We start from the raw sequence: 10,248 nt of genomic DNA, 5'->3' as shown, positions 1-10,248 counted from the left end.
GAGCTCATGAGAATTCCTCGCATCTTCTTCTGGTTTTAGTAGATGGCGTTTCTACGACGAGCCTGCACTGGAACATTTTTTCCAGAACTATTAATTTTCTTTGTCCAACAAAAAACAAAAAAAGCTTGTTTTTTTGTTTGTTTGTTTGTAATTAAGCACAAAGCTACACAATGGGCTATCTGTGCTCTGCCCACCACGGGTATCGAAACCCGGATTCTAGCGTCGTAAGTCCGCAGACATACCGCTGTGCCACTGGGGGGCATTTAAAAGTAGAAGAGATACCCTGCGCAATAACTTGAAATAACTAAAAAGACCAAAAACAGGATTCAAACTATAATTACTTTGATGTTTCACTGAGTTATCTGAAAATCCTTAGAAAAAAAAGTGATCCAAGAACTAAAAAAAAAGAGAATTTAGAACTATATTTTTCAAGCAAACTACAGTTGTACACAAATTGTCTATGAGAGTTATATACATGTTATGAAAAAAATCTGTATATTTTCATAATTGGGTTGATTACTAGGGGTAGTATTCACTAACTATCTAAATAGCTTACATCCTGTGAAGAGATATTTACCAAATATTTGCGAAATCAAACACGAAATAGTAATAAATAAGGGTGATTCAACACATGTAACTGGGCTGAGTTAGTTTAGTTAGTTAGTTTGTAGTTAAGCACAAAGCTACACAAAGGGCTAGCTGTTCTCTATCCACCACGGGTATCGAAACCCGTATTTTAGCGTTGTAAGTCCACAGACATACCGCTGGGTCACTAGGGGGAGCAACTGGGCTGAGAAAAAAAAGTTTATGCAACAAACTGTGAAACAAAGTAATAGAATAACAGTAACACGTAACATTGTTATTATTACTATTATTTGTTTCACTTTAAACATGTTCTCAATCTTCCAGGTAAACTTTCGTTTGAACGATCCAAGAAAATAGGAGTCCTCATAAAAAAAAACAACATTAACTAGGTGTAATTAACATTAGGCCTAACTTATTTGCTAATACAATTCCACTTCCCCTGGTTTATATAGCAGGAGGTATTAAAGTGTATAAAATATACTGTTTCATAGCTTACCGTTTTATAAAACATACAGGCTTGTCTATCTTCATCTTCCCCTTGAGGACAGTCAATGAAACCATCGCACAGCTCATGATCGTCTATGCATCGGTACCGACTCATTCTGTCAGGGGTGGGACATGCAAATCTGTCTGTTCCATCTTCAGCTGGTGGGCACTCTGTTGTTAGAGGACATCAAATTTCATTTAGTTATGTAAAATTTAATGTTTTTATAAATAGCGTTTGAACATTAAAAGCCATGTACTGTACGTTCTTCATGCCAGTTATTAGGCTTACTTGTAAATAAGTTCTGTAAAACATTTTCACAAAACTAACCAGAAAAGCATAACACTTCGTTTACAATAATGCATAATTAACGCGTTTGTATTAGCTCATACACCCCTACATGGCTCAGCGGTAAGTCTGAGGGCTTCTCATGCTGATCATCGGATTTCGATACCAGCGGTGGGCACAGCACGGATAGCCCATTGTACAGTTTCTTGCTTAACAACAAACAAGCAAAATCTAGCTCATAGTTAAGGTAATTTTCGTTTTGTAATATTTGTGAAATTTGGTCGTTTTTTTTTAAAGTTTTCTACACAAGAACTATCTGTATATAACTGTCCTTAATTCTGAACTGACAGATTAGAGGGAAAGCAGCTATTCAATAGCACCCACCGCCAACTATTGGGGAACTCTTCTCTGATCGAATAGTGGGATTTCACTACCACTCATAGAGCACAATGGATCCAAAACTTGGATCACGTTTTGGCCTAAGAGGGATGTGAACCATGAATTCTCAGATATACAATTTGGGCACACTAACTACAAACCACGCACAGTCCTAAATGCAGCCATAAATAGAAAATAAATTACCATTTTATGCTAACGAAGTATACAATAGATTTCTCAAGAAATATAACAATATGAAAATAAAGTCTGACACATAACGATTAGAGCATTAATGACTGTATCGAGACGTTATGTATATATTAATTTGTCCTTTCTCTTCATGCAAATACATTGGCAATTTTATAAAATATTTTGTTTGAAGTTGACGAAGCTCTGGTATCGTAAACACAAAGTGGACAGATGGATTACTCAAATACTTTTCAGGTAATAACCAAACAAAACACGGTGTTTTAACAAACACATTAAGATACGGAATTGTTCTAAGTGAGATTAAAGAAAACAATAAGTAAAGCAAAACATTATAGATCATCTTAAACCATAGCAAATATTAAGTATGAAAAATAAACTGTACAACGTGTCATAGCTTATCTTAGAATGCAAAAAAATATTAAATATGAACAATAAATGAGACAAAGTGTCGTAGATTATCTTAGAATGTAGAAAATATTTTGCATGAATAAGAAATGAAACAAAATGTTTCAGATTATCTTAGAATACAGAAAATATTCAGTATGAACAATAAATGGGAAAAAGTGTCGTAGATTATCTTAGAACAAAGAAACTATTAAGTATGAACAATAAATGGGACAAAGTGTCAAATATTATCTTAGAGTGTAGTGTAGAAAATATTCAGTATGAACAATAAATGGGAAAAGTGTCGTAGATTATTTTAGAACTTATAAAACAATTCAATATCTTCTCATGTTCCACCAATATAAATTACAACACTTGGTTTTACTTTGTATATCTATATTAAATAGTTTCTATATTATAGTCGAATAAATGCAACACGTTGCTCCTTTTCTGTCTGTTTTGAATGCTTTCCAATATATTAAGAAATCTTCTCAACTCACTGTTGAAACTGGATACCTTTCGATATTTTCATAAATAATTTGCAATAGCTTGATCTACTTGTTTTCATATTAAATGCCTACTTGTATTTTAAGATGAGTAGAAGCATTTTGCTGAATTTATTGTCCATAGTGAATACTTTTCTATAACTTAAAATAATTTTCGAAACTTTGCGCTACTTAAGATTTTATATTATTTCTTTTGTATTCCTTTCAAACAACCTACATCACTTTGCTCCATTTATAATGCGAGGTAATCTACGACACTATGTCCCATTTATTGTTCATACTGAATATTTTCTTTGTTCTAAAATAATCTACGACACTTTTCCCATTTATTGTTCATACTGAATATTTTCTGTTTGAAGTGCCGAAACGTTTCACGATTTCAAATCTGGTGAATCATAAACTTAACTCAAGAAAGTAAAAAGAAAAAGTAATCTGCCAAGAAAAACACGAAACATGAAAAACTATCCTGTGCAGCACTTAGAAATGTTCCTCGTTGTATATGCATCATGAGTCAATAACGTCTGATTAGGACCCAAGAACTAACAGTTCCTCCTAAATCATACAAGAGATAATAGGCTTACTACAAGTTGCGGGAAGCTGGGCAAATATTTGTGTTTTACGCGCGTACTGCCATCTTTCTGTCGTTTTCTGCACGCGAGGTTTCCTCGTCTTCTTGTGTTTCACTGCTAAGGGTGTGTATTATAAAAGTTTAGATTTTAATGGTTAAGTGTAGATGAAACACTTAATTCAGCCATCACAATTCTCAGTAAATCAGAAAAAATGTGGTAAATAGTTTTGATCTCTGTTATTTAGTTTGTTGTTTGGTCCTCCCCCTTTTCAACCAACGAAGACTTATTACCCAATGATCACGTGATGTGCCAAGTAATGGCATCTCGTACTAACGGATGCCATTTCTGGCAAGCTCGGAGAGGAAATGGTTTGTGGGAGAAATTAAGGGCACTCAAGTGAAGAATGCTCCAACCAAAATCAGATATAAGTTTGTGTTTTTCCAGGAAACACAATATCTGAGATGTATATAAAGCTGAAGTTTGGCTAAAGACACAATATCGATTCAATGGAATCTGTGAATAACATTATTTTATCAAACAGTGGTAACTCATTTTATCTAATGCAATAACACAGAAATAGGGACTATTTTAGTAAACCAAATCGTGAGCAAACGGTTAACCAAACAATTTAGCGTTTTCGATCGAACCATTAGATAATAATAATAATAATATAAAGCTTTTCAGTTGAGGCTCGGCAAATTAAACAGAACTATAAATAAATGATGGATGTTAATGGACACTGGGATCTGGTGAGGTCTAGTGATTAGTGTGCCGGACTGTGATTCTGAAGGTCCATGGTTCGCGTCTCGGTGCTGCAAAATCGTGGTTAGCGCTTTGCGACTGTGGGTGCATTATAAGAGTGACGGTCAAATCCTACTATTCAGTCAAATGAAAGTAGTCACCCAAGAGTTTGTGGTGAGTGATGTTGACTAATTATCTATATTCTCGGTTACAAATTCAAAATTAAGGACACCGATCACACAGATAAGTCTTGTGTAATTTTATGAAAACATTAGGAAAAAAACAATGGAAAATAAACTTTTAAAAAGTAAAAAACAGAACATATCAAACGTTATGAAACACAGAGCTGCAGATATACTGTCTAAAAACAATTTGGTTTTGGACATTCTATTTGTATAATGTTACGTAAAAGATTGCCAGTAAATTTGTTTCACTCGATTACTTTGTGTATTTTCAAGTAAACCGAAGTCCTCTAATGAAGCATGACAAATTTTAAGACTTTTTTGGTTCATTTTATCTATACTTTGACTCTGAACAACAAATATTAACCAGTTTGTCTAGTTGTTGTTTATAGTTAAGTACAAAGCTACACAATGGGCTATCTGTGCTCTGCTCACCACGGGTATCGAAACCCGGTTTCTAGCGTTGTAAGTCAGCAGACATACCGCCGTGCCACTGGGGGCAGTTTGTCTAGAATAATATGACTTGTCTTACTCCTGAACGTAATAGTAATAATGTTATATAGAGTAGCATGAGTCAAAAAATATGTGCTGCTATTATTTTGATTTGGCTCACTACTGAAATTAATGATAATCAAATTAATTTAGATTGTTATCATTCGCAGACTTAGTGTTTCCATTATCTTAACTTGTCTTTCTCCTTAACATGATAATAATATGTTTACCTAGGGTGGTATAACTGACAGACTTTGTGCTACTGTAATTTTAACTTTGCTAGCTCTTCAACGCAATAATAATTAGTATATCTAGAGGCATAAAACTGGTAGGTTTTGTTATTACACAATAATTCTAACTTCTGATTATTCATGTCCGACAATGTAAAAATATGTAACCATTGTATCAGTTTCGCGATGGTACAGTAAAAGCTTATGTATTTACATCAATTACCATTTTTGCGTTTTAAGGCATGATAAATACCATTTCTTTGTGCCTTTATGCATGTTAATATTCAAATACATTTCTTTCACTAGCCTTTGCGTGTTCATTATTCAGAAGGTGATTAGTATGTATAAAGTATTTATTTGTGTTATGATATTCCAATGTTGTTTTGGAAGCGTTTACCTTGTACCTAATCATAGGTTAAAAGAATGCAGAAGTCACGTTACTACAAGTTAAACGTACTCAGTCCTTACAAAATGAAGAAAATATCAAAATCTGTCTCCCTGACATGACTTACCTTTTAAGCAAGATCTTACCTGTAAAATGTACATCAACAAAGCAAACCAGCCAATCTATTTCAAACAAAGGGGTTACTGAGATTTTTAAAGTCAGATAATAAATCTAGTTTTGTAATGATAACAAATATTATTAATAAGGTATTTGAAAATTTTGTGTTGTTAGTTTTAGAGTAGCTTAACAACAACAAAAAAAGCAATATAAATATATTTCAACTGTCAGTCTTGATGATGACGCTGAAAATAAAAGCGCCAACACAATCTAATGCCCTGTGCGTAAGTTTGACGTCTCGAAAAATTCGATTATTATTCCAGCTTCTTTGGAAGTTTTTTATTCCCACTGGCTTTTACCCGAGTGTACAATCTATTTTACAAACACCGCTAAGCCATCACTGTTCAACATCCACCGAGTCCAAATTCTCCGATTTGTGTACGTAATTCTGGAGAAGTAGGCAATTTATAACGAAGTCGACTTGTTCCTCCTAATTGACGAGTCTGACGAAATCCCATTGCGTGGGGTTAATTTTCAATTCGATTGCGCGAGGATTTCGCAACTTATTTTCTAGTCGTACAACTGATAATGTAAAAGCAGTTTTTATTTAAAAAAAGATAATTTCTGGAAATTCGCATGAAAGAAAACATTTCCACTCTTTCAAATTCTGCCATATTTTAATTTCTTCTGCCAATTGATTGTTTGTTTTGAATTTATGGACAAAGCTACACAAAGGGCTATCTGCCCACCACGGGTATCGAAACCCGGATTCTAGCGTTGTAAGTCCGCAGACATACCGCTGTGCCAATTGATAATATACCTTCCAATCTTATTTACAAATTCTTTAGTATTTCATTTAATTTTGGAATATATCACATCAAAACAGAGTACTAGCAAAAATAAAAACGGAGGAATGGTGCACGCCTTTTGTTTTTTACTTACCAGTTATTGGAAATATTTTATAGATACTTTTCAATTATTTTATATATGCTCAGATCTTAATTTTGCAGGGGTTATTAAATATTATAGCTAAATAATGAGCATTTACACTAAATAGTTCGTGTAATATATCTCTATTTTTATAAAATAATTAATCAGATATATTTATAAATATTCTTAAAGGTCGAACTGCAGCAGGAACTTGGGGAAAAAGGCGAGAAACACCATTAATAGAAGGACTCGGTTAATCCCCTGTGTCTGATTTAAGGGCGTGGCTGAATAGAGAAGCTTATATCTATTAAACTATGGAACAGTTTTTGTACGGTAGCATACCCTGTATGGAACAATACGTTTAACGATTTCCGTTTTACCCTTAGAATACACTTATATCTATTAAAACTATGGAACAATTTTTCTATGGTAGCATACCCTGTATGGAACAATACGTTTAAAGATTTCCACTTTACCTTGCGAAAACATTTATCACTAAACTTCCGTTTCGAAAAATGTGTATATTTTATGTAATTTCCCTAGAGTAAGTTAGTATCATGATCAAAAAAGGCATAGCCACAGTCTATGTGCACGTGATGATCTAACTGCGATGGTATGTTTATATGCTTTATTTTGATCAAAAATAAATGTCTTTATATAAGGACTTACACACACATATTTACCGTTTTTAGCATTACATTTCACTTTCGTTCTGAGAGCTCGTGCATTATTACAGACGTAAAGAGCGCTACAATTGTTTTTCTCTTTAAGTTAGTTAAACTAAATGTTGTTATTATCAATTTTATAGAAGTTAAAGCAAGAAAAAGATGTAAGAAACTTTTTAAAAACTAAAGAAATTCGAACATATTCAGTGTAATTCAAATATGTAAATCGACAGTAAATCGTCCTCATCTAAGAACCTACTTGATTGTCCTTTGCTTTAGCATTGTTTTCTACATTTCATTCGGGCGTGAGTAGTCATATGAATAATTATTAATAGCAAGTATTGTAGTGCATATGTCAGTTTGCGGAGTGTTTGTTTTGAAATGGGAAACAAATGTCTATTTAATAAATGTACAATGTAGGTCACCGATAGATAAACAAAATATTGTTTTACCTGAACTGCCATCAAACATTGCCAATCCATTCCTTTCTCCAATTTCGCTTCAACTTTATCATGTGATCTTTCAAACAACTTTGATCTATCGTACGTAAAATGTCAAAGGAGCTTGTTTACTCTCGGCCACAGGCATCCTCGTTCATATAGATTTTGTACAGTGTGAAACTTTCTCCTCTATACAAGTAGTTCTAAATCTTTTATACAACCATCGTTAAACAGATTCTCTATCTCCAGTCACAACAAGATCCTGAACTATAACGAACTTGGGACGACTGACAAGTTTTTCATTTTAAAGGATTTCGTTAAACCTCTTACTGGTAGCTTCTTGGAAATGTGGATAATTACTGTTCACTTGCCATTGGTATATTATTGTTATACATTCTATAATATAATTGTACAACTGTATACAACTTAGTTGCAGGTAACCTTTGATCGATAAACGCTTTTTTTTTACTTCTTATTGATTATGAGTTTGGGTTAGTATATGGATTTCTATATGTCTCTGTAATCCTGAAATTTCCAAAACAAAGGTATTCCGAGCATAGAAATAAATAACTTTCCTCAGATCCGGTGAAATAGAAAAGCCAAAATTAAATTCAATCTGGAAATTTTTGAAATGGACGTCGTTGTTTGTGGAGATTTTTGTTCTGAGCAAACCTGCCTTCTGGAAAAGAACAAGCAGCGTCGGGGCAAGCTCGTTTCATTTGCGATGTTTAAAATAAATAGATGATCATTTGTTTTTTGCTGACTAGATATTTATGTATTTTAAAACTGTATCTGTATAATACCGGTTTTTTACTATAGTAACATTATAATACCATAATAACACCATAATACCGGTTTTTACTATAATAACAGCAAAATATCGGTGCTTATCATAATAACAGCATAATATCGGTTTTTACTATAATAACACCGTAATACCGGTTTTTACTATAATAACACCGTAATACCGGTGCTTATCATAACAACAACATAACACCGGTTTTTACTATAATAACAGCATAATACCGGTGCTTATTATAACAACAGCATAACACCGATTTTTGACATTATACCGGTTTTTACTGTAATAACAGCATAACATCGGTTTTTACCATAATAACACCATAATACCGGTTTTTACTATAATAACAGCATAACACCGGTTTTTACTATAATAACAGAATAATACCGGTGCTTATCATAATAACAGCGTAATATCTTTCTTTACTATAATGACACCGTAATACCGGTTTTTACTATAATAACACCGTAATACCGGTGCTTGCCATAACAACAGCATAACACCGATTTTTGCCATAATACCGGTTTTTATTATAATAACAGCATAACACCGGTTTTTACCATAATAATACCTTGATACCGGTTTTGACTGTAATAACACCGTAATACCGGTGCTTATCATAATAACAGCATAATACTGGTTTTTATCATAGTAACATCATAATACCGGTTTACTGGATGTAATTTTATGGTGTAATTTATTTTCTCTTTTTGGCACACATTAAACAATCTGTACACAAAATTTGGGTTGTAAATGTGCAATTTTCAATCTTCTCCTCGACTTAAGGTAAAATAGTTTCTGTTCGCCTCACTCTCCGGCACACATTAAACAACCCGCAGAGAAAAGTTGGGTTGTAAATGTTCAATTTTCAATCTTCTTCTCGACTTAAGGTAAAATTGTAATTTATATATTTAGTTATATATTAGCCAAGTTTCATAGTTGTGTATAGTGTTGAATTGTCTCTCTCAATTATGCATATTTATTTTGGTCTGTCTGTTTTCATCAGAATGCGCATATCTGTTTAGAATAAATGAATTTACTGAAATTATAATAAGCAGAATTTCGCCTGATGTTCTAAGCGGCTTTAGAAATATAATGGGTTGAACGTTATTTTCGGAGATTTTTTACCTTTCCTTACAGTGAGACAGCGAATAGAATAACGACTGAAAGTCCACGATTTCTGTGTAATTCTCTGGAGTCGTAGCGCATAGTTTTGTTCCGCTGCTCACTACGCCACAAAAAAGAGTAATACTTCGAATGAGTGCCAAAGTATGTTATTTGACGATTTTATACTGGTGACGTAACATAAATGTTTACATCTCTTGCAGTTTCCTTTTGTACGTCGTTTACGAGGTTACTTTACTGTTTTCTTTCTGTCTTTTTAAACACCATTCGAGTGAGCTGTAAAGGAAATATTTAAGTTGGTTTAAATCAATTGTCGTCATATATCTCGTATACTAGATGTACTTGTGCAGGATCCCCGGTAGTGTTCTGTTTCAAGAGTAAATAAAACCAAAATTAAGAGTAACAAACATTTTTGTTTCTTGCTTTTGAAGTTCATATGTCATGCTGTGTTATAGTCTACAGAGTGCATGCATAACACAGGCCTGTGATGGTTTTATTGTCTTGTTTTTTCATGTTCTACAGTGATACCTGTACGCTGAATCCGAAAATGATATTCATTTTTCTCCATTACGTACAGATTTTTCAGAAAACCTCATAACACAATACATAAAAGAAAGACCATAACACGTAGTTTTGAGACTAAAAGACGTAGATTTCACACACACACACACACACAAACAGGATAAATGAGGATGTATATTCGTTTGACATCAATGTTCTTCCCGTTTCTTCGGT

At 33.4% G+C, this 10,248-nt stretch overlaps 1 protein-coding gene across 1 annotated transcript in view; it reads right to left on the bottom strand.

Moving 5' to 3' along the window:
* The window catches only part of LOC111084943, a 99,105-nt gene that overhangs the window by 24,052 nt on the left and 64,805 nt on the right, over window positions 1–10,248 (bottom strand). The window contains exon 2 of the mRNA XM_022381624.1: window positions 1,082–1,242. Within this exon, the coding sequence (XP_022237332.1) occupies window positions 1,082–1,242 (161 nt within the window). The remainder of the gene's footprint in view (window positions 1–1,081; window positions 1,243–10,248) is intronic.

The sequence above is a fragment of the Limulus polyphemus genome, unplaced genomic scaffold (genome assembly GCF_000517525.1).
Source record: "Limulus polyphemus unplaced genomic scaffold, Limulus_polyphemus-2.1.2 Scaffold179, whole genome shotgun sequence".
In the NCBI taxonomy this organism is placed as follows: Eukaryota; Metazoa; Arthropoda; class Merostomata; order Xiphosura; family Limulidae; genus Limulus; species Limulus polyphemus.
This window is presented reverse-complemented; position numbering and strand designations above follow the sequence as displayed.